The sequence below is a fragment of the Rhineura floridana genome, chromosome 13, assembly GCF_030035675.1.
Source record: "Rhineura floridana isolate rRhiFlo1 chromosome 13, rRhiFlo1.hap2, whole genome shotgun sequence".
NCBI classification, from domain to species: Eukaryota; Metazoa; Chordata; class Lepidosauria; order Squamata; family Rhineuridae; genus Rhineura; species Rhineura floridana.
The window spans coordinates 22,034,222-22,058,213 of NC_084492.1; the positions used below are offsets into that span (position 1 = coordinate 22,034,222).

Here is a 23,992-nt window from a genome sequence, read left to right on the forward strand (position 1 = left end):
ATATATTGCTATGCCTTCTGGGTGCTTTACCTTTGTAGTTTTATCTTGATGCTATGATAAGTAAGGAGCATCCTGCCTCCACAAACAGTGGAAAGTAATAAAGGCAGTAATTTCTCTTTGTCATAGAAACAAAAGAACAAAAGGTGTAATTGTGACAGAAGACATGTGATAGGTGGTACACTATACCATTTACCCTGGAGTAAATGCCATTGAATTCAATAGGCCTTCATTCATTCATTGACGATCACTCGTGGCCAGGTAAGACTGTCTTCCAAGATAAGGTCTTTAACAGTGGGTCCATAAGTGACTGTGGAGGCCAGTTCTGGATCCACACAGCCTCCCACAGTGAGGACATAGGTTTCCAGATGGAAGATGGTTAAGATGAGGATTTGTTGACGTGCCTTCTGCTTAGCTCGTTTGTCCCGTTTGCCCTGTATCCGTGCTTCTTCGAAGTCCATAGCACGTTGGAAGACGCCTGTGCGTGAATTTATGTGGGGAGATTGGCGCACAATGATCAACACACAATCTTGACAGAAAAAGGCTTTGATCCAATGGCATGGGTACCACGACAATTGGAAGTCTTTTATCTGCTGCAGCCTTCATCCGCCTTCACAGCCGTTGTAACGTACACATTGTTATCCTCTGTGTGTTCTGCCGTTGAGGACATTCTTGGATCGTTCTTTGTCTGGTTCCTCTCCCTTGACCTTATCGCCATGCGTGACCCTGCTGGGAGTACATGACTCCCAAGTCCCGACGGCATCACTCACAAGGATCATTGGAACATGCAAGCCCACTCACCACTACAAGGTGTATAAAATTTACTGCTGCTGTGTACTTACCTTACCTGGGAGTAAATGCCACTTAAATCATAGGGTGGTATTCAGTGCTAGTCCAACTCAGAGTAAACCCATTAATGGACATGATTACCTTAGGTTAATTAATTTCAGTGGATCTACTCTGAGTAGGACTTAGTTTAATACCACCCATTGAGTCTTAATTCTGAGTAGGCATTGCATCGGATTGCACTGTTACTATGGCATAAGCTATCTTGCCACAATAACAGTGCAAACCAGTAATGTCTACTCAGAGATAAGATAAAACCCACTGACTTCGGAGGGGGGCAAGCTTAAGTCTTTAAGCTGCCAAATCACTTCGTTTTGGGTTTTGCTGTTAACAGACCAACAAGTTTACCCCTCTGAAATCCCCCTCATAGAGCGCCCTTCCCATAATGGCAGCTTCCTTGTCGCCTTCAGCCCTGTTCTTGGAGATCACGTGACTATCGTTTCAGAGCCATTGCATCAGCCGCACTAAAGCCCCTGCCTCACCGTGATGTTCGCAAGTCCGGAGCGGTGCGAAGCTGACGGGCAGCAGCTTTAACCAATTGCAGTCTGGTTCGTTAGTCTCATTTGCCAACGAAGTGGGCGGGCTAAAAAAAATCTGTAGCAGGGTTGGGTGCGCGGTGGCAGTATTGCCGCAGCTACTCGTGGAAAAGCTGGTTAGAGAGCGGAAGGAGAGACAAGGTACCGTGGCTGTACTTGGGTAGAAGGGGAATGAATGAATGAATGTTGACTGTCTGATGTTCCTTTTTTATTCTTATCCGATATTACTAGGTCAAGCTAGTTCCCAGCTCTTCTGGGTCTGGTTCAGGGCCATAGCCGCAGGGGATGCTGGGGGTTTGGTTCATGCCGGTGGCTTTGGGTATAAGCTGAGAATGAGCCCCATCCTTGCTCTGCACAGTGATATGGCCCTCTGAAGGGGGTGTGTCTCTGAAGACAGCAGCCCTGTGTGCTGGTAATTTCCTTCATGATGGCATCAAGGCAGAGGTCAATATACATGCATGGTGTGTGTGTGAATGCAGATGACCCATTTGCCCAGCCGTTGCCAACTTGGACCCTCCAGATCAGCCTTTCCCAACCGGTGTGCCTCCAGATGTTGTTGGACCACAACTCCCATCAGCCTCAGCCAGATAGGATTTGTAGCCCAAAACATCTGGAGGGTGCCAGGTTGGCAAAGGCTGCATTTGTTGAAATGGCAACACTGTACCATGGTATTGCAACGAACCCCTTGATAAGCTGGTTGCCCTGTTGTCCTGTCAAGCAGTGAGGAGATTCTTACAACACTTTTGTACCTGATCATAAATCTAGGGAAGCGGTAGGGCATCAAACCTGGCTGCTTGACATGCCAATGTAGATCACCAGTTTACCAAGTGCTGGCATGTAATACTGTGGTTAAGTTCTTCCATGTGGCATATGGTCATCTGTATTTAACCAATTCACGATGCTTTTTATTCTGGTGCCTTACTTGTGGCTCACTATGGTCAGGATGATTTGTATAGAAGGTTGTCTCTTTTATTGTCCTTTCGGAGTTTCCCTTGCTGCTACTTCAGAGGTAGGGCAATTATTTAACCTACAGAAGTAGGGCAATGCTATTGTACATCCACTAGAAAGGGGTGATGGGTGAGTTTGTTCATACTTGTATGTAACCTGGTTGTAATATTGGAAAGAATTTTCTAGCTCTTAATATGATTAGTTAACAAGTCTGGTAGAAATTCTCTTTCCCCTTGTGCAGCCCTTGCAGCTATATTTGCTGTGCAGACTCCTTGTGAGCATTAATGGGGATTTACAGTAGCCTGGAGAAGCTGCTACCTTTGCTTGCATGTGCCAGATCACAGTAGGGAACAAGAATGAGATCTGCTTTTTTCCTACCAGCTCTGTCCTTACCTGAATGCTGCTGTGTTTCTCTGTCATCTCACTGGCTCTCTTTGGTGCAAGAATCAGATGGAAGGTTGCAGCACTGTGTATGTGGCAAGAGAGGGTAAAGAGCAGCCCAGGGATGCCTGGGGAGAGGTGGCTGCCTGTCAAAATTCTTGCAGCTGCTGCAGGACAAATTCTGCAAATGCACTCTCCACTGTTTGTTCTCTAACTTAGGGTATGCTGTCCCTTGTTAGTTTCTGCAAAAAACAGTGAATGGACAGGGTGTTTATGCAAATATATATCTGACTCTCTAAATAAAAATCTGTAGCTATTTCTCTCCCCGCTTCCCCCGAAAATACATTCAGGCTTCTGAAAAGCGCATTGGTAATTCTGTCAGGTTAGGGGATTTTAGAATTGGGGAGCGGATAATCAAGGGCACATCTTCATATATAATTCTTTGTGGACTTAATTTGCAAGTAGAATAGCCTAAACTAGACTCTAGAGCACCTTTCCCCCAACCTGGTCACCTCCAGATGTTTTGGACTCCAACTCCAGCTGATGGGAATTGTATTCAAAAACATGAAGGGTACCAGGTTTGCAGGGAAAGTGCTTTTAACTGAAGTTGGAGACCATAATGGGAACCGTTTCCTAATTTTTCTCTCTCTTCTTTCAGATGTTTTTTGAACACTATATTGTTTAGACAGGCCTTTGCAAGTTGAATTTTCTCTTTTTAGCCAATTAGTATTTATTGATGTTTTTAACGATGTTTTTATGGTTGTTTTTACTGATTTTATTTTTATATGTTATATTCCGCCTTGATGTATCCTTATGAAAATGCAGATTATAAGTACTCAAACAAATAAAGTCGGTTGCAGCCAAGCTGCTTGTGGAATTATGGTCATTATGGTTTGAATTGTGACAGGGTTGCAATCTTGTAGCTGAAACAATTGGAGTACATGCTTGGTTGCAACTACTGAGATCTGAATTCCAGCTCCAGGTGCTGCAGCTTGTTCTTATATAGATTTTTCAGTATTTCCTTGAAGTGCTTTTTTTTCCTCACCAGCAATCCAAAGATGCAGACGTTAACAGCCAGTGAGATCCGCCAACGGTTCATCAACTTCTTTGTGGAGAACCAGCACGCCTATGTGCACTCTTCAGCCACCATTCCCCTGGATGACCCTACTCTACTCTTTGCCAATGCTGGCATGAATCAGGTCAGATGTCATAGATGTTCATAAAATTATGAATGGTCTGGAGAGAGTGGGGAGGGAGATAATCTTCTTCCCTGTCTCGTATCTGTAAAACTCAGGGGTCAACCAGTGACACTGATCAGCTGTAGGTTTGAACAGACAAAAGGGAGTACAGTAGGGCCGCGCTTATATGGTGGGTTAGGGACCAGGCCCCCGCCGTAAAGCGTAATGGGTCGCATTGCGCGAAAATGCCACAAAATGCCGCAAAAGCGCAAAATCAGCTTTAAAATGGGGAATTTCCCCTAATTGAAAGCCGCCGCATCAGCGGAACGCTAGAAAACGGAACACCGTAAAGCGGGGCTCTACTGTACTGTTTTATAGAGTGCTTAGTTAACTTTTGAAATGCAGTGCTACAGGGTGCTATCATGGCTATCAAGCGATTAGATAGGTTTCAAAAAGAAGATTGGACAGATTCATGGAGAATGGGTTTATTTATCAATCAAAATATTTATATTTGGCTTTTCAGAACAAATGTCTTCACAAGGGACCATACAAAATCAGTTGTAAAAGGTATACAATTTAAAATCTACAATAAAACCTCTTTAAAACGAGTAGTAAAAATAGTGAGAAGACACAGAAATGAATAAACTATGGTTTGAAATGGGCTTGTTTACATTAACCATAGTTAAGATTAAGCAGTTTGGCCAGGTTCAGACAATCCAGCAAGCAGTGGTTAATAAAAAACTGAAACAAAAGCTTTCTCCTTGCCGCCGCACAGGGGTTGGGGGGAATGTGAGTCCAGGAATAGAATAAGCTCTTTATCGTAAATGCTTAACTATGGGTAAGCACAGAGTAGCCAACGTGGTACCCTCCAGATATTGTTGCACTCCAGTTTCATCAACACCAGCTGGCATGGCCAATAATCAGGGATGACAGAAGATGTAGCCCAACACCTGGAAGGCACCATGTAGCATGATACCCAAAGTAGCTATGTCCTTTTTTGTTTATAACAAGTAATTATTCATTATTTGAGAAAGTGAACTCTGCAATTTACGCAGTACTTACAGAATGTAAAAAAAGGCATTTATAAAATTTGCTCCTGTGGGCTCAGTGGATGTTTCCTCTAGTGATGTACACAATGGCATTTTTTAGAGTTGGGTGCTGGATCCTGGTACCTGTGAAAACCTGCAAGTCTTTGGCTTCCAAATCTGTTGTACAATATTTATAATGCTGCTTGGCCTCTCCAAAAATATATCCCCCCCGGTACTTTATTTACATAGAAAATCAGCCTTTAACTCCATGTTTTTGCCAGAGGACCAGTGATTTGGCTTTAATAAATTGTAAGTGTGGGCTTAGCATGCTTGTATTTGAACTTAAATTTAACTTGGTTGTTTAAAAAAACAAAAACATACCTATATATATTTTAAAAATCAATGTTTAAAAACCAGTGTTTTTTGTTACCCACCTTGGGCAACTGTGATGCTCGGTGATTTGCCAAAACCTAACCTATGCATCCATTGCCAGGGTGACTCTTGAACGTGGATCTCTTGGCATTTTATCTATTGGCTCTTTGTTGGCTTGTGTGCTGGCAGACACGCTCCCTGCTTAGATGCTTAGCCTGCATAGTGTTCATGGAAGCCCTGAGTTGGAGAATGACTTCTTATTTCTCTCCCAGTTCAAGCCCATCTTCCTCAACACTATTGACCCCTCTCACCCCATGGCAAAGCTGACAAGAGCTGCCAACACTCAGAAGTGTATCCGGGCTGGCGGGAAGCACAACGACTTGGACGATGTTGGCAAGGATGTCTATCATCACACTTTCTTCGAAATGTTGGGTTCCTGGTCTTTTGGAGATTATTTCAAGGTATAGTGGGGATACCGCCCAGTGGCCTTTAGCTAGAACTGCAGGTAACTAGCTGGTTAAATGCTTGACGAACGCAAATGACAGAGGCTGCCGGAGCACATTTGACATCGAAGACATTCACACTCTGCTTTGCCACAGTAAAGGGATACATGCATGCTGAGGTTATACTGGTTGTTATGGTGGAGTTATTGCAGAATTTGGTATCGCTTGCCAAAAGCTACATCAGCAGAGAACAAAGAAGGAGGTGGGCATTAACGGGTGGGCTCTTGTCTGAAGATTGTGGTTGGGGGAGGAAGACGTTGGGGATGGACAATGAACTGCAGGGCATCGATGCCGTCCTTCCTGTGTCCTCCTCCTCATTAGAAATCCTAGTCATCTCCCCCCACCCCAACTTGAATCTTCTCTGCACAGCATTTGTGAACTCTTCTCTACAAGTATAGCCTAGTTTTCCTCCATGATGTGATTAATCTATATCTGGGCTGTATTGCTTCAGAACCAGCTGTAGGATTATTACATGGTTGAATACTTCCACATAAAGGGGGGGGGATTCCTGCACATAGAATGTCAGGAGGCCCATTAGGTCAGAAACCCTCTCCTTGACATCTAGATTTCTATGTGGAGAGAATCTTTTCTATAGAGGTAGATATATTGTCATATGAGCCCCAAATCTTTGCCAATGAGCTCCTGCTGGGAGGAAGGGCGGGATAGAAATTAAATAATAAATAAATAAATCAGGTTTACCTCCTCAGTAAGAACTGTGCAGGTGCGACCTAAAAATGTGCTGCTTTTTAATTGGAAACGCTGTTTCACAGGTTGTGCAGAAACACTAAAAAATGCATAGCTACAGAAAAGAGGTATTAGCAATGCTTTGAAGCAGGGGTGGGCAGAAGGTAGACTGAGGCCTATAGGTAAATTACTGGATGAGATGCAGTAGATCAGCAAGACTTTCTGACCTCCCTGGGTTTTTTTACAACAAAAAGTCTTTTCCTCCTTAAATAAAAATGTTGCCATCTTTGATCTGCAGTAACTTAATTGTAAGTGTAATGCTGGTCATCTCCGTGTACAGCTGTAGGGATGCAATAGGTATTTGGCTCTGCCACCCTACTGTGGGCCGCTATATTGTACCTGATTCCTATTGGTGTACCTCAGGATTCTAGTCAAACATACCGTAGATCCCACAAGCCTGAAATCTACCCTCACGTGCTCTCAGGTATATACCAATCTGCCCATTTCCTGATAGGGCTTCACTGATTCAGTGCCTTAGCTGGCAGGGGCTGCGGAAGAATCTAAGAAAGAGGCGAGTGTTTAAAGGTCCTTTGAGAAGTTAGTAGGGCATTCTATGTTTCAAGATGTTTCAAGATCTTCACAGCCCTGTTTTCTTCCCCCAGGAATTGGCTTGTAAATTTGCCTTGGACCTGCTCACCAAAGAGTTTGGCATACCCATTGAGAGGCTGTACGTCACATACTTCGGCGGCAATAAGGCCGCAGGTCTGCAGCCAGACTTGGATTGCAAACAAATCTGGCTGGATCTAGGGTGAGTTTGGGTGTTTGGGAAATCCCAAGGGTGCAGAGAGAGCCATCTCTGTGTATCTTGAAGATCAAGAGTTACATTCCCCGCCTACCCCCTTGTGAAATACTGTATGGTAAGGAAAAAGGCCGTCAGGATGCCCTCATGATTTGTCTTCTGCAGAAAACTAAGGGGTCAGGAAAATGCAGATGGGCTTAAACAAAATGGCAGGATCCTGATTATAAAATGCCTTTTGATCTTCCAAATTTTGCTGTGACCCTAAATGCTTCTTTGTTCCAGACAATGGCTGCATTTGGACATCATGCTAAACTGTGATTTATCGAGATGTGAAAGAGCCTGGCCTCCTCCCATGTAATTAACTACAGCTTGCCCTGTTGTCCAACCCAGAATTTTGGTTAATTTTAACTGTGGTTAGTTTAAAGAAGCCAGGTTTCAGAAACCATGATTTGAAGTTAGCTTGTTTGAAACTAACCAAGCTTAAGATTAACTAGTTTTTTTAGGTTTGGACACAACAACCTATGGCCAGTCAAAAGTGAGAACACTTGAACTCCTCTTCCTGGCCATGACAGAGGAGGAGAAGGGAGGGTGAGTGGGAGTCTGGGAGGAGGCTAGGCTCGTTCAACATCCTGCTAGACCATAGTTTAGTGTGATCTCTAAATGCAGCCAGAATCATAGGTTTATTAATGTGATGATAATGCTGCTTTTTCAATTGAATCAGCTGGGTGGGTCCTGGAGGTCAAGTGGCTCTTCTAGATTATAGCCACTCTTGGCTACTATTAAGCCAGACTTGACTTCCTTGTGCCACCCTGTTACTCACTGTGCATTTCTTTATTCGCAGTTTGAAAGAGGGTAAAATTCTCCCAGGCAGCATGAAGGATAATTTCTGGGAAATGGGAGACACGGGTCCATGTGGACCTTGCAGTGAAATGCACTATGATCGGATTGGAGACCGGGACGCTTCACACCTTGTCAATCAAGATGATCCCAACGTGCTGGAGATCTGGAATCTAGTTTTCATACAGTTCAACAGGTGACGCAAGAATTGTTTTCCTGTTCTGTAACTCAGTGGTATATGAGTGCAGCTCAGTGGTAGAGCAGATGTTTTGCGTATAAAAGGTCCCAGGTTCAACCCCTGGCATTTCCAGATACGTCTGCAAATAAAACCCAGTCTGAAACCCTGGAGAGCTTCTGCTAGTCACAGGAAACAGTACTGAGTGAAATGGACCCATTCTGACTTGGTGAAAGGCCGCTTTGTATTTTTCTGCAACACCTTCCAGGCATGTGTGTTTCCCCCTCTCTGCTTTGCAGATAATGCAGGATTTTATTCTTGTCCTACACAAATACATCCTCAGCATCCAGTGAGGAAATGTTCCTATCTTCACCACAGATCTCTTTTTTTTTTTTTCAATAATTTTTATTCAGATTTTCATAAAACATACAAGACGAAATCATAAAACATTCAAAGACAAAAAACAAAATCAAAAATAGTTAAACAAAAAAAAAAAAAAGAAAAAAAAAATAAAAAATAAAGAGTAAAATATTGACTTCCCATTTGTCAAAGATCAAATCAGTTATAAGTCTATAATATATAACAATCCTGTCTCTTAAGTCATATTATAAAATCACTTTCCTCCAGTAGTTATCTTACTTAATCATCAAATCTCATAAACATTACTTTATTCTTTCCACAAAAAGTCAAAGAGAGGTTTCAATTCTTTAAGAAATATATCTATCAATTTTTTTTTTCCAGATAAGCATATCGATTAATCCATCTCATTACTAATTATGATAATCTTATTGTCATAACCATAGTCAAAATAAACATTTCAATTAATCCATCACATCAGAATCTGTTAGGTTCAGTAATTTCAGTAGCCATTGTTCTATTATCCCTATTAGTTCCATTTTCCATCTTCCATCTTCAGTAGTCTTGTTAAGTCCAGTAATTTCAATATCCAATCTTCCATTATCAGTATTCCATAATAATCTTGCTGTCAAAGCCATAGTCATATAGTAAGAGTCTGATGGGAATTACCTCTATCCCAAATATTTTCTTGCCATCCATTCTGAATAGGTTGCTGAAATACTGCTGTAAAATCATATCTCTGTTCTTTTTTTCAAAATACACTGGGTCATCTCTTGAAAGTTTTTCCATTGTCACATGGCTGCAGTTAATTCCATAGATTTTCTCTATATTGGGCTCCATCACATCATTCCAGTCCAGAAGATTATCCATGCCATTGATAACTTTATCTCTAGAATCTTCATTAATTTCTTCAGAGATAACATTGAGTTCCAAACAATAGATTTTATTTCTAAAGTCCATAGACTCCAAATCTTGTTCCTGTTCCACGTTTGTTCCAATCTCCGGGATCTCCTCTCTCACAGGGACCCCTGTTCCAGTCTCCAGGGTCTCCTCTCTCACAGGGACCCCTGTTCCAGTCTCCAGGGTCTCCTCTCTCACAAGGACCCCTATGTCTTTAATCTCCTGTGTCTCCAAACAATAGATTTTGTTTCTAAAGTCCATAGACTCCAAATCTTTTTCCTGTTCCACGTTTGTTCCAATCTCCGGGGTCTCCTCTCTCACAGATCTTCACCACAGATCTCGATGATGAAGATAGCGGCCTGGATGATGGCAGTTGTTTTTCCCCTCTGTTAATTTCCCACCACTAAAAAATCCATTTTGATCTTTTCATCTATATAGGAAATATTAAGAATGTGTTGCAATGTAATATATAAGCATTATTTATTATTATTATTATTATTTATTACTCACCTTCACCCAAATTTCCCAGGGCAGGTTACAACAATTTTAAAGCACATAATTAAAACCGTTAAAAACAACCTAAACAACATCACAGAAAATAGAGTTGGGTCCTAAAAATGTACTTCTCAGGTGTCGAAGGCCAGGGTAAAGAGGTAATGGTTAAGGTGCTGACTATGACCTGGGAGGCCAGGGTTTGAATCCCCACTTACCCAGGCTCACTGGGTGACTGCGTCAGTCACTGTGTCTCAGTCTAGCCTACCTCATAGGGTTGATGTGAAGATGAAATGGGAAGGGGAGAAGTATGTATACCATTGAGCTCCTTAGGGGTAGGGTGGAATATAAATGGAATAAATAAATGGGAACATCTCTCACTCACACGCATGCGTACACACAAGTTAACTGTTTTCAGAATAGGGCATGATGGGATGCCAGGCAGTGAGAGAAGCTTCCATTTGAGCTATATTTTTGCTACTCTAATTAGATGGGTTCATTTTTCTGTTGCAAGATTTTCTCAGAATTGCCTCTACCACAATGTCCTTGTCAGCTGCAGTGGTCCTAATCACATTACTATTTCTAATCATCTCCTGGTTATTTCCCCCCACACACACACACACAACAATCTATTACAAAATGCTAAAGCAATAAAGTCGTGTCTATTAAGAGTAATAAGGTGGCCTGCCTCATATTGCTTTCATGCAGTTCTTCTGGGGGAGTTACTCAAATGCATTTTTCTGCCGTGGAAGGTAACATCCGTGTATCAGATGCTCCTCTCATTCCCTCTGGAAGGCAGTTCAGCAGACCCTCTGTGGAAGGCAGCAACCTACTTCCCATCCTTCGTCCTGCCTGCTCCGAGATGAACCTGTTGACCCGAACCAGGGAACTCATGAAGAACAGCTTCCAAACAAGGCCTGGATATGAAGCTGTGGTTTGAAGTTGGCTTAATATCCGGGCTTCTTCTGAAACTGTAAAGCCAGCTTCAAACCATGGGTTTGTATCCAAAGCCATGGATCCAGGCTTGTTCCAAAACTGTTAACAATAACTTCCTGGTTTGGATGAAATGGAGATCTATAATAATGGAAGACCTCATGGTTAATTGCTCGAGCAAATGAGCTGTATGTGGGGGCAAAAGGCTCATTCATAGCTCCGCTTATGAAGCTTAGGAACATGGGAAGCTGCCTTATACTGGGGTCAGATCCTTGGTCCATCTAGCTCAGTATTGTCTACACTGACTGGCAGTGGCTCTCCAGAGTTTCAGATTCAGGGTTCTATCCCAGCCCTACTTGGAGATGCCTGGGACTGGACCTGGGAATCTTCTACATGCAAAGCAGGTGCTCTACCATATCCGAGCCAACACTCTGTGTACAATTCCTGAGTAAATAACGGGGCATTTCTTTCTCTCTCCCCCTATATCAGAGAGGCTGATGGGACCTTGAAACCTCTTCCCAAGAAAAGCATTGACACAGGCATGGGCTTAGAGAGGCTGGTGTCCGTGTTGCAGAGCAAGATGTCTAACTATGATACAGACCTCTTTGTGCCCTACTTTGAGGCTATCCAAAAGGTACCAGTCCAGTTGTATTGCGAGTTAATCTGTCAATAATATGGATTGGCTTTGGCTTGTGTGTCTCTATTTGTCCCAAGACCAGGCCTTGTGGTTAGGCCGTTAAGATCTTCCATTGGAGACTACTCAAAAGTGCACCCACCATCCCAGGTCAAGCAGATGGTGATCAAGGATAGGGCCTTCTCTGGTAGTGCTGCTTCCAATTGGGAAGTGCTGTCCCCATAAACATTCATTTGACACCCTTCTCTCTTATGTACAAACTGGAAATGCTTTTATTTCCCCAGGCCTTTGGTGAGCTAGGATGAGAACTGTTGTTCTGCTGCTTCTGATAGTTTTTCTGTTTTTATTTCTTTTGCTTGTGTTTTAGTTTTTATCAGATTTTTTTCATAGATCTATATTTGTAAGCTTTCTGAAGTGCCTCTTTTGGCTGGAAGGCAAGGTACAAATGTTTCAGATCATAGGTTGGCAACCTGCAGCCCTGGGGCTAGGTTCTTTTTGTTCTTTTTTGCGGGGGCTAATTTCATGTGGGTGGCATGGAAGGACAAAATGGGGGAAAGAGGTTGGCTACACCCACCTTTGGCTCTAATCTGCCCACTTTTGACTTCAACCTAACCCACTGCCAGTATGGGGCTCCCAACAGATTATGGGCAGATCTACACCATACAGTTAAAACACATTTCTCCAAAAGAATCCTGGGAACTGTAGTTTCCCCCTCACAGAGCAATAATTCTCAGTACCCTTCAAAAACTACGGTTCCAGGATGCTTTGTGGGAAGCCATATGCTTTGAATGTGCTTTAAATGTATGGTGTGGATCTCCTCTGAGGAATACATCCCTTGACAGAAAAGGGTTGTCTGCTCCTGGTTTTAGATAACTGTGTTCAAATATACTTGCTGCTACATTTAATCTTTTTATTTTGAAAACATCCACCCATTGAGGGTGGAAGTGGTGCTTTCTCACAGGGAGGACTTTCCTTTGCCCCCTCCCTCTCCCCCCTCCCTCTCCCCCCTCCCTTCCTTGTCACATGCCATCTCTGACTGAAGTATCTGTAGTCTTGTGGGTCAAATGGGAGAGGCTTGGTGGACTTAATTTGGCCTGTGGGTGGGAGGTTCCATCCCACTGCTCTGCAAAAATGACTTTGTAGCTCTCTGTTGTTGGATTACTTGAGTGTGGCTGGATTTATTTTAATCTCTGCCGTGATATTCGTGGTTTGGTTGGTTTTTTAAAGGATTTTTCTGTAGTTGATTAGTATTCGATTGGGTGTGTGATTTTAATTTAATTGTTTGTTTCCCAGAGAACCTTATTTATAGGGTGGCCAAATAAACGTAATAAACGAATAAACGGTCAGGGGGCCTAAAACAAAAAACACCTGCAATGTCCACAGCCTCCAAGACCTCTACCTGGTCTGACTCCTTAACCTTCTAATTTCTGTCCCTCTCTTCAACATCACCCACATGTCTTCTTCCTTGTAGGGAACTGGCTGCAGGCCCTATACAGGGCAGGTTGGTGAGGATGATGTAGACGGCATAGACATGGCCTTTCGAGTCCTGGCTGACCACGCCCGAACCATCACTGTGGCCCTTTCAGACGGCGGAAGGCCCGATAACACCGGCAGGGGGTGAGAGTGCATGTGATTCAGCTGTTCACTGTGGCGAGGGGCTGGGTAAAAAACGATGCAGCATCTGTGGCTACACTGATTAGGATTGAAAGTAATGATTGGGGCCAGCCCTACCATTAAGCAGGTTGAGGCAACTGCCTCAAGTGGCGGATGGTTTTCTAATCTGAGCCCCCCAGTCACTTCCCTCTGTTGCTACATTGCCTGTCGTAGGCCCTCTAATCTGGCCTGTTGCCTCAGGTATGGTGGAGGACATGATCCCATCACTGACAGTGAAATAAGATTCAACTCCCTGTTCCATGTACAGAAGCTGTCTGGTCTGGCAGGAGGCGACATGCTGTCTTTCATTTCAGGCAGCAAAATGTCATGGGGCTACCCTAGAAATTTGCATACAGCACTGGGCCCAATTAGGGACATTGTGTTTTCTCTCAAAGTGTGAGCTCTGCTTAGTGCAACATATGTAGGTGCATTATACCAGGTCAGAATATTTGTCTGTCTAGCCCAGTATTGTCTATTTTGGCAACAGTTCTCCAGAGTCTTGCGTAAAGGCCTTCCACATCACAGCTACTTGATCCTTTCAACTGGGAATGGCCTGGATTGCTCCTGGAATATGCAAAACATGCCATTTCTCATGGAGCTGTTGTCTCACCCTATCCTAGAGATGATAACCCTGGTACTGTTCAATTACCTGAAAATGAAAGAAAGATGTGTCAGAGACGTTGAGCGTAACTGTATACAAACCATGCATTTAAAATACTTTTTCTCTCTCCCCCCCAAAAAGAATCCTGGGAACGACAGCTTACCTCTCACAGAGCTACAGTTCCCAGCACCCTTAAAAAAACTATAGTTCCCAGGATTCTTGGGGGAGGGATGCTTTACCTATATAGTGCGTATGCAGCTCTTGTCAGGAATGACTAAATCTCAGGTTAAAGTAGGTTCAGAGGTGCAGGACACCTGATATTGTGAAGAGTCCCTTAACTAAGCTGCAAGAGGAAAGGGGTTCTGAGGTGATTTCTAGTGTATTGGTCCAAATAAGACTAACTACTGCCTTCTGTTTCCCTTGTTCAGGTATGTTCTGAGGCGCATCCTTCGACGTGCTGTGCGCTATGCCCATGAGAAACTCAATGCTCCCAAGGGGTTCTTCGCCACACTGGTTGATGTGGTGGTACAATCTCTGGTAAACTTTTTTATCCTATTTTCTTGCCTTTCCTCTTGAGGCTTTCGGGTTTCATGGGGTGATGAGGGAGGGAGAGAGTTGCTCTGACCTAACACCTATTCCTCTCAGGGTGGTGCCTTCCCTGAACTGAAGAAAGACCCTGAGATGGTGAAAGACATCATCAATGAAGAGGAGACTCAGTTCCTCAAGACGCTCAGTAGAGGGCGCCGCATCCTCGACAGGAAGATTCAGAGCTTGGGAGATGGCAAAATTATTCCTGGTATGAAACCCAAGGCCAACTGGTGAATAGGGATGGCTCTGATAGACTCAAGGAAGTGAGCCAAGCTGCATGCTGCTTCGTAAAGCAGTGCCCAGCCCCAGAGACATTAGTTAATCTGTTCGGATGGGGCTGGAAGAGAATCTTCATTTCTTACTCCCAAGTATTGTGATCAACTGGGCCTTGAACAGGAGTTTCTACCTATATGGGCAGAAAGTGGTAGATTGATAGAGTGAGGGAAAGAGGTCCAGCTTCCAGCGCAGACCGGCCCCAGGCAACAAGGGGGCAGACCCTTCTCCTTCCCGCCCCCTTCCACATTTTGCTACATTGCTTATTTCTTCATCCCTGATTATTTAGTAAGAGAGCAGCCATCTCAGTGGGCCATCTTGGCCCCACCAAACTGGCCACATCACTGTGGCTCTGATTCTTTGCTATTTTGCCTAGCTCTCTTCTCCTAATGGACGCTAACAGGTTTTTCTCCCAGGCCTGTGTAGGCCACAAGTCCCGTTGTCTATGATTCCACGTGCCTGCTCACCAGGGGCACACTTCCCCTTGCCTTAACTCACAGCAGCTTTTGATAGGTTCACTTGGGCTGCAGTTTGGAAAAGAAAACAAACAGAAGCTGCTTCTCTCTCTTTCCTTGGGAGGCAAATGAGGCAAGACCTCCATCTCTCGTGCGTGTGAAAGCCTTGGGCTCAAGGGAGAGATGAAGTTTTCTCTCCCTCACACAGAGCTTTTTATAAGGAAAGGAACAGCAGTTGTTTCTCCCACTGTCGCTTTCCTTATTCACACCTCCACACAAGCAAGACAGGATCCTCCTTTCTGTGAAATTGAAGAATTGATAGTGAAGAGAAATGGAAACCCGGCCAGTAAACCAATGCTGCTTGTTTGTGAATCCTGCAGAAAATCCAACAAGAACTTGGGCGGGTTGGATGCTACGCCAAGGGTTTGACCCTTGACCCTTTGTCTCCCCTCTTTCTCCAGGGAACACTGCCTGGCTGCTATATGACACCTACGGCTTCCCTGTGGACCTCACCGGACTCATTGCAGAAGAGAAGGGCCTGACGGTTGACATGGAGGGCTTTGAGGAGGAGAGGAAGACTGCGCAGGTAAGGCTTTGCCATCACAAACCTGGAAAACAAGGTTGCATTCAACCCAGTCCTACTCAGAGCACACCCGTTGAAATTAGTGAATTAAGTTAGTCATGTCTATTACCTTCAGTGGGTCTGCTTTGAGTAGAACTAGCATTGGATACCACCTGTAATGTCAGGCTTAGCAGGGCACATAAAAAGAGCAATATGTCCTTAGGGTTGAATGTATTGTCATATTCATATATATGTGTGTATGTTTATATATATATTTATTAAATTTAAATCCCACGCTTCGTCCCAGAAGAAACCCAGGGTGGCAAACAAAAACACTAAAAGCACTTTAAAACATCCTAAAAACAAAAGACTTTTAAAACACATTAAAACAAAACATGTTTTAAAACATTAAAACAAAACATCTTTAAAACCAATTCCAGCACACACGCAGAATGGGATAAGGTCTCTACTTAAAAGGCTTGTTGAAAGAGGAAGGTCTCAATAGGTGCCGAAAAGATAACAGAGATGGTGCCTGTCTAATATTTAAGGGGAGGGAGTTCCAGAGTGTCGGTGCCACAACACCAAAGGTCTGCTTCCTATGTTGTGCGGAGTGACCTCCTGATGCAGAGTGCAGTGATTGACTGGATATATAAAGGGTAACACAATCTTTCAGGTATCCTGGTCCCAAGCTGTGTAAGACTTTGTACACCAAAACTAGAACCTTGAACTTGGCTGGGAAGCTAATGGGCAGCTACTGCAATTCTTTCAGCAGCGGGGTAACATATTGGTGAAACTCTGCCCCAGTGAGCAGCTGCGCCGTCTCATTTTGCACCAGCTGCAGCTTCTGGACCAACCTCAAGGGCAGCCCCACATAGAATGCATTGCAGTAATCCAACCTGGAGGTTACCAGTGCATGGACAACAGCGGTCAGGCTATCCTGGTCCAGAAACAGCTGCAGCTGTCTTCCCAGCCGAAGCTGGTCAAAGGCACTCCTAGCCACTGAGATCACCTGGGCTTCTAGCGACAAAGATGGATCCAGGAGCACCTTCAGACTACAAACCTGCTCTTTCAGAATACAACCTCATCCAAAGCAGGCAACTGACCAATTATCTGAACTCAGGAACCACAAACCCCCAGAACCTCCATCTTACCAGGATTCAGACTCAGTTTATTGGTCCTCATCCATCCCACCACTGAGTCCAGGCACTGGTCCAGGACTTGCATGGCCTCTCCCGATTCAGATGTTACAGAGAAATAGAGCTGGGTATCATCAGTGTACTGCTGACACCTCACCCCAGATCTCCTGATGACTGCTCTCAGGGGCTTCATACAGATGTTAAACAGCATTGGGGACAAGATGGTACCTTGTGACACCCCAGAGCACACCTGCCGGGCCCCCGAAAGACAATCACCCACTGCTGTTCTCTGAAAGTGACCCTGGAGATAGGATCAGAACCACTGTAAAACAGTACCACTGAAACCCATCTCACTAAGTCTGCTCAGAAGGATACCATGGTCAGTGGTATCAGAAGCCACTGAGAGATCAAGTAAGAATAACAGGGTCACACTCCCCATGTCTTTTTCCCGATAAAGGTCATCCATAAGGGTGACCAAAGCTGATTCAGTCCCATAACCAGGCCTCAACCAGATTGAAATGGGTCAAGATAATCTGTTTAATCCAAGAGTACTCGCAATTGCTGTGCCATAACCCTCTCGATCATCTTCCCTAAAAAGGGGGTATTTGCAACTGGGCGGCAGCTGTCACAAATCAATGGGTCCAGGGTGGGCTTCTTCAGGAGTGGTCAGATCACCACCTCTTTCAGGGTGGCTGGGACCACTCCCTCTCTCAAGGACACATTAACCACACCCTGGATCCACTGTGTCATACCCCCTCAGCAAGCTTTAATAAGCCAAGAAGGGCAAGGATTGAGAGGACATGTTGCTGGCCACATCATCGCAAGCACCTTGTCCACGTTATCAGGCTGCATCAATTGAAACAGTTCCCAAGAAATTGCAGCAAACATTGCACTGGACACCTCACTGCGGACTACAGCAGATGTGGATGGGGCGTCAAGACTGCTATGGAGGCAAGCAACTTTACTCTCAAAGTGCCGTGTGTGGGAGATACTTCTATCTTGTGCTCATCTACCTGTTCTCCTTTCTTCATAAACTGATACTCTTAGGGAAGCTGACCACTCCTTCCAACCTCTCCTTCCTCTTTGACCATTGAAGTGAGAGGAGGCAGCTTGCCTTTGTCTCCTTCCTGTAGCATGGGGGCAATGGCCAAGCCTGGCCACTGCACCTCCAAATTAGTTAGTTAGGTAGCACTAGACTGTTTTTCTGATCAACTACATATTTCTATAAACAAAGTAGCTTTTCTTATTTTCAACCAAGTCTTAATTTTCAGTGATTTAAAGCAGGGTAAAAGCCTGATTCTTTTACAAGTAAATCTCTCTCTCTCTCGACCATAAATAGCCATTGGTACAAGCAAAGCCATGTGAACACCAATTCACTAACTTGCATTGGCTTTTTGTTGTACAAACTTCCCTTTCATTTAGCTGTTTCAAACAAGATATTTCTGTTCTAGCTATTGCATTCTACTGTAGCTTCTGTAAGTCAGCATTGCACAGGGTGGGGTAGATGATGACAGAGTTTTTCTTGTACGTGGTTCATGTTGTCAAAAGCCAGGAATTGGATGGGTGGCTGGACCCAGCTTGGTTAACAAGCCTGAAACCTTGTGGAAGCCTGCTGCTTATCAAGGTTGAAAGCATTGGGCTTGTCGCACTATAGCTCCCGTTATCCCTGACCATTGGCCATGATGGGTGTTGGAATCCAACATCTTGGGGGCCACAAGGTTACTCATACCTAAGTTAGGATATCGCTGTGCTGAGGGCCTCTTGACCTGCCTTTTACCCTTGTGTATGTTACATTCTCAGCTGAAGTCTCAGGGCAAGGGAGGTGGCGATGAAGATCTCATCATGCTAGACATCTATGCTATTGAAGAACTCCGGTCCAGGGGCTTGGAGGCCACAGATGACTCTCTGAAATATAATTACACATCGGATCCCAGTGGCACTTACGGTAGGTTTCAAGCTGTTCCCTCTGATGCAGCAAATTTTATCTTGCTGCATGGGCATGGTGTCTGCCTTGGAGCATCTCAGAAGGAACTCACTTCAACTTGTGAAATTTAGTACATTTTATACCTCCGTTCCCCTAAAATCTGTACATCAAACAGATAATTGAGGAATGTAACCAAAAAGCTGAATTTGAAATTCTAGATTTAAAAAAAAAGATTCTTGTTGTGAGCATATTCACATTAGGACAGGGGTCGCAAACTGTGGTCTACGGACCACCAGTGGTCCGTGAGCCCCATTCAGGTGGTCTGTGGCATGTCTGTGAAGAACGCTTACAATTTGAATTCTGTGGAATTCAAATTATAATAACAGTCAAATACCATGTATAAGAAATAAAAGAAGCGATAAAAATAAAATCAAAAATTGTACAGCATCTAGCACAGCACATTACATTGCTGCAACAGGCAGAAAAAAATCACTAAGTTGTTCACAGAGACCCTCAGCAATCTTCAAGTGGTTCGTGGGGGAACCACTGTGTTAGGAGACCTTGCTGCAGACCTTTCCCCTTAATTTTGTCACTGTTTAAGGGGAAGGGCCATAGCTCAGTGTTGGAGCAGGTGCTTGGTGCACAGAAGGTCCCAGTTTCAATCTCTGAGACCTTAAGGTAAAATTGGGAGGTGGGGAGGAAACTGTCTGACAAGCTGGAGAACCGCTGCCAGATGGATAATAGAGAGAGAGATGGATTGGTGGTCTGTTATGGCATAAGACAGCTTCCTGTATTTCCTAAAGTATTTCCTACTGTTTTAAGATTGGTAGAAACCAAAATAATACTTGGCAGTGACCCTTAACTAGTGTTTTGACCTTCGGTTTTCATTGGGGTTCTTTAAAGTAGCAGGAGCTGTCTGGCGCTTTGGGGAAGAGTTGTACCATGTACCCCTTGAAAATCTAGAACAACAGTGGGTAACTTCTGGCCCGTGGGCCTGATTATGCCCACTAGGTCATTTGGGCTGAGCCACACCCACCTGCCATACACCTGACGGGACAGGTAAAGATGCTGTGGCTGGACAAAAAAGGGGTTTGCAGTCTGCTGATTGGCAGCACCTGCAACGCACTGTACATAGCGCCCTGCCTGGCTCTGTAAGCACTGATGATCCGTTGATCAGCAGCGCTTACAAGAGAGCAGCGCATGGCACTTTGAAGCCCCCGGTGATCAGCTGTTCTGGGTGTTTTTTTTGAGGCTGCAAAGTGCTTTGCGCTGTATGGGACAAAACCAGATAACCTGGCAACATAGTGGCCTCAGGTGACTGACAGGGGGACCTGTCAGACTTCGCTCGCGAGGGGTGGGAGAAGTTACCCAGCCCGATGTAGAATGCTACACTCTGCCTGCATAACCCCCATTCTCCTGTTTTGCTTTCTGATACAGTAAAGGGTCTTTTTTATGTGTATGTGTGTTCCTAACTCCCGCCTTTCCATTTCAATGTACAGAGTTCAGCAGTCCTGTGGCCACAGTGAAAGCCCTCCGCCGGGAGAAGACATTTGTGGAGGAAGTGTCTACAGGCCAAGAATGTGGGGTCATACTGGACTGCACCTGCTTCTATGCTGAGCAGGGAGGGCAGACCTATGACGAGGGCTACCTTGTGAAAGAGGATGAAGGCAGTGAGGATGTACGTTGGATTTAACAGCCTGCTTGGGAGCCCTTGATGCTCGGAGTCTCGTAGTGGTGGGGCTTTGGGGGCATTTGAGCTTTCCCCCCTCCCCTCCATACGCGTTGGTGTTGGGCTTCTTCGGGAGGAAGGGCAGGAGACAAATTCATTAAATAAATAAAATATTGGCGGCACATTGCCTTATATTGCCCCATGATGGAGGCTCATAGCTGGTTCTAGAATCTAGCACTCTTGCAACTTTATCTCCCTTATTAAACTTGCCTAATCTTTAAGGTCTGCACCAGTTGCTCCCACCATCGGAGATAAAGGGGGTGGTAACTACAGGAGGGCTTTCTTCATGGTGGCACCCCATGTGTAGAATACACACAGCATTATCATCCTCTAGATGTCGAATCAAGAGAGAGTTCCCCACGAATTCTAGTGGTTAAAAGTGCCAACTTCTGCCGTTTTCATTGTTTAGAAATCACTTTTCTGCTTAATTGTTGAGGCTGTTTCCCTGTAATTTTTGCCTGTTAGTTTTCTTTTTTTGCTGTTATGCTTTTATAGTGTAATTATAACATGGATTTTTAAAAAACAATAACATGTATTTCATGGTTAATTTTACTTTTGTGAGTCAGCCTGTAGACTTTTTGTACTGGGAAATATTCTTAATATTTAAAATAAAATACATCTCTGCAACTGGTAATTGGTTGAAAGAGCAATGTCCTTGGACTTTTTTTCCTGCCTTTGCCAACAGTCAGCCTTTGTTTTCTGTTTCTCCAGAAGACAGAGTTTACAGTGAAAAATGTACAGGTGCGAGGAGGTTACTTGCTTCATGTGGGCACAGTCTATGGGAGCCTGAAAGTGGGAGACGTGGTACGGCTGTACATTGACGAGGTGAGTGATTCATGCCGGGAATGAGGGGAACTCTGCTCTGCATTCAGCATGAATGATGTGTTGAGCTAGAATCCCCTTCTAATGTATTCATGTGATACACAGTTGTTCTGTCCTTCTCAAACCCTTTTACATGATCCCCGGTCCAGGGGCTGCAGAAGAGTCTTTGGCTGGTTTCTGAATCAGCAGTGATTGCTTTAAGTAAGATAAGGTGCTATCCAGAAACAAGAGCTTCACAGTTACAGTTTTCTGTTGTAAACAGCTTAGAGGTCCTTTGTTCTAGTAAGCGATATATAAACTTTCGTAAGTACAATAAATACAGAGCACATGTGCCTGTGCATGACATTGCAATATAAAACCCGAAGAGAAATAACATGGCTTTGAGTTGTGGATTATCTCTGGGCTGGTTCATCACTGGACTTGCACACGTGAGCGGATCATCACAGATCTAATGCTATAGATGAATCTTGCATATCCATTCATATGATCGGTTAATACGCAGTCAGCTGCCAGCCTTAAATAATCAAGAGCAGAGAAATTCATTGATGGCGTAATTGTACTAAGTGAGCGCTAGCACCCCATTTTCTCCATTTCTCAAAAAAATATTTTACTATATGGTTGAAATAGGGAGCACCTTTTTTTGGCAGTTGCAAGGAGGGTCAAATCTTGATTTAAAATTGGGTAAGGCTGCCGAGGCCTAGATAAAATCATTTTGTGGACTAAATCTGACCTGCAGGCTACTCCTCGGCAGCCTGGCTCTAGGCCACTGATGGACGATGGATCCCTCTCTCCCTCCCTCCTCCCTGTCCCATTCACATCCTTCTCTTCCTTGCAGCCAAGGCGAAGGCCCATCATGAGCAACCACACAGCCACTCACATCCTCAACTTCGCCTTGCGTGCTGTGCTGGGGGAGGCCGACCAGCGGGGGTCCTTGGTTGCTCCAGACAGGCTGCGGTTTGATTTCACTGCCAAGGGAGCCATGTCTACGCAGGAAATCAAGAAGGCAGAAGAAATTGCTAATCACATGATTCAGGAGGCCAAGGTAGGATGGGGCAGAGTGCCGTTTCTGTTGCTATGCTGTGGCTAGCCCTCTCTCTATATATATCAGAGATGGGGAATCTCAGGCCCAGGGGCCAAATGTGGCCCTCTAGGCCTCCCTGTTTGGCCCTTGGTACTCTCCCTAGGCCCCAACCCTCATTGGCCCTGCTTTGTACCCTTCTTGAGTGTATTTCCCAGGCCGGAATAGGTTTTTGAACTCTGATAATGACTCTTGCTTGCCTGGATGAAGGATAGAGTGGGGTGTTTGAGTGTGTGTAGAAAGTAGCCTGCTGTGCAAAGGTAACATTTACATTCCTTGGTTTGCCCACTCTTGCCTCTGGCCCGGCTCACCACTGACGTGGCCAGAATGTTATGCGGCCCTTGGGGTGGAAGAGGTTCCCCCCTCCTGGTCTGCATGGCGCTTAGAACTTTCCTGCGCACCAGCGGTGTGAAGTGCACATGGCCAAACTCCAGATCTTGTTCTCATCGCTTCCAAAGCTCTGTCTAGGATCTTTGACAAGAGGCTTCAGATACGGAGCATTTGGCAGGCATTTCCAAAGAACGCTCCACTATTTTGTGTGTGCCAGAGATCCTCTGGAAACACACTCATGGCACAAACGCTCGCTTCTCTCTTCTGTAGGAGAATAAATGCACACATAAAAATAAACAGCATTTATCTTGTGCTTTTTCTATTATATTATCTCAGTAATCCTTACAACAACTGTGCGGGGTAGAGCGGTGTTATCTCCAAACATGTTGTCTGTTCCTCCCCTGCTTTTTAATCTGTGCAAATAACTATAATGGACCAGCTTGAGGTCTGATCCAACAAGCCTCTTCCTCTATTCTTGATTGCCCTTCACCAGGACCAGTTCACCTTTAAGTTTGTTGTGGTCAATTCCTTAGGTGGTGTATGCCAAAGACTGTCCCCTGGCAGCTGCCAAAGCCATCCAAGGTTTGCGCGCCGTGTTTGACGAGACGTACCCTGACCCTGTGCGTGTTGTCTCGATTGGCATACCCATCGAGGACATGCTGGCTGATCCCTCCAGTGGCGCAGGTGCCATCACGTCTGTGGAGTTCTGTGGAGGAACGTGAGTATAACGGGGGAAGAGGACTTGGGGGGGTGAAGGAGGGTTTAGATCCATAGCAAGAGCTGCGATGCACACGTGTACAGATCACTGAAGAGCAGAGACGTCTAGCAAGGTGACTAAGGGAAGCCACTATAGAGGTGTATATCATGTTGGAAGACAGGCAAAAGGAAATATTTCTTCACGTAGAGCATGGTTGAATGGTGGAATTCGCTCCCACAAGAGGAAGCAATGGCCACCAACTTGGATGGCTTTAAAAGAGGATGAGGCAAATAGAGGGTAAGGCTATCAGTGGCTAGTAGCCACAGTAGCAATGTTCTGTCTCCACTGTCGGAGGCGGTATGCCTGTGAATACCAGTAATTACAAGTGGGAAAAGCATCCACTGATGAGTTATGTCTCTCCATTTTGCCCAAGGCAGGGACGTATGTCTCTATTCTTTTCTCTATCTTGTCTCTCTGTTGGCTCCTCCTTCAGTTCAGTCCCTGGCTTCACCCAAGCAGGAAGTAGATCCCCTCCTTCCCACCC

General features: G+C 44.7%; 1 protein-coding gene across 2 annotated transcripts in view; it reads left to right on the forward strand.

Moving 5' to 3' along the window:
* Window positions 1-1,353: 1,353 nt before the first annotated feature.
* Window positions 1,354-23,992, forward strand: part of AARS1 (alanyl-tRNA synthetase 1) — a 29,828-nt gene continuing 7,189 nt past the window's right edge. Inside the window, exons 1-15 of one of the 2 annotated variants that reach the window (XM_061594566.1) lie at window positions 1,354-1,520; window positions 3,757-3,907; window positions 5,559-5,747; window positions 7,136-7,281; window positions 8,114-8,305; window positions 11,456-11,600; window positions 13,072-13,217; window positions 14,283-14,391; window positions 14,500-14,650; window positions 15,632-15,756; window positions 18,669-18,813; window positions 20,292-20,470; window positions 21,233-21,346; window positions 22,179-22,385; window positions 23,285-23,469. In XM_061594566.1, coding sequence (XP_061450550.1) covers window positions 3,767-3,907; window positions 5,559-5,747; window positions 7,136-7,281; window positions 8,114-8,305; window positions 11,456-11,600; window positions 13,072-13,217; window positions 14,283-14,391; window positions 14,500-14,650; window positions 15,632-15,756; window positions 18,669-18,813; window positions 20,292-20,470; window positions 21,233-21,346; window positions 22,179-22,385; window positions 23,285-23,469 — 2,174 coding nt within the window. In that variant the 5' untranslated portion in view covers window positions 1,354-1,520; window positions 3,757-3,766. Of the gene's footprint in view, window positions 1,521-1,767; window positions 1,792-3,756; window positions 3,908-5,558; window positions 5,748-7,135; window positions 7,282-8,113; window positions 8,306-11,455; window positions 11,601-13,071; window positions 13,218-14,282; window positions 14,392-14,499; window positions 14,651-15,631; window positions 15,757-18,668; window positions 18,814-20,291; window positions 20,471-21,232; window positions 21,347-22,178; window positions 22,386-23,284; window positions 23,470-23,992 lie in introns of those variants that run through there. The other variant, XM_061594567.1, reaches the window with a different exon arrangement.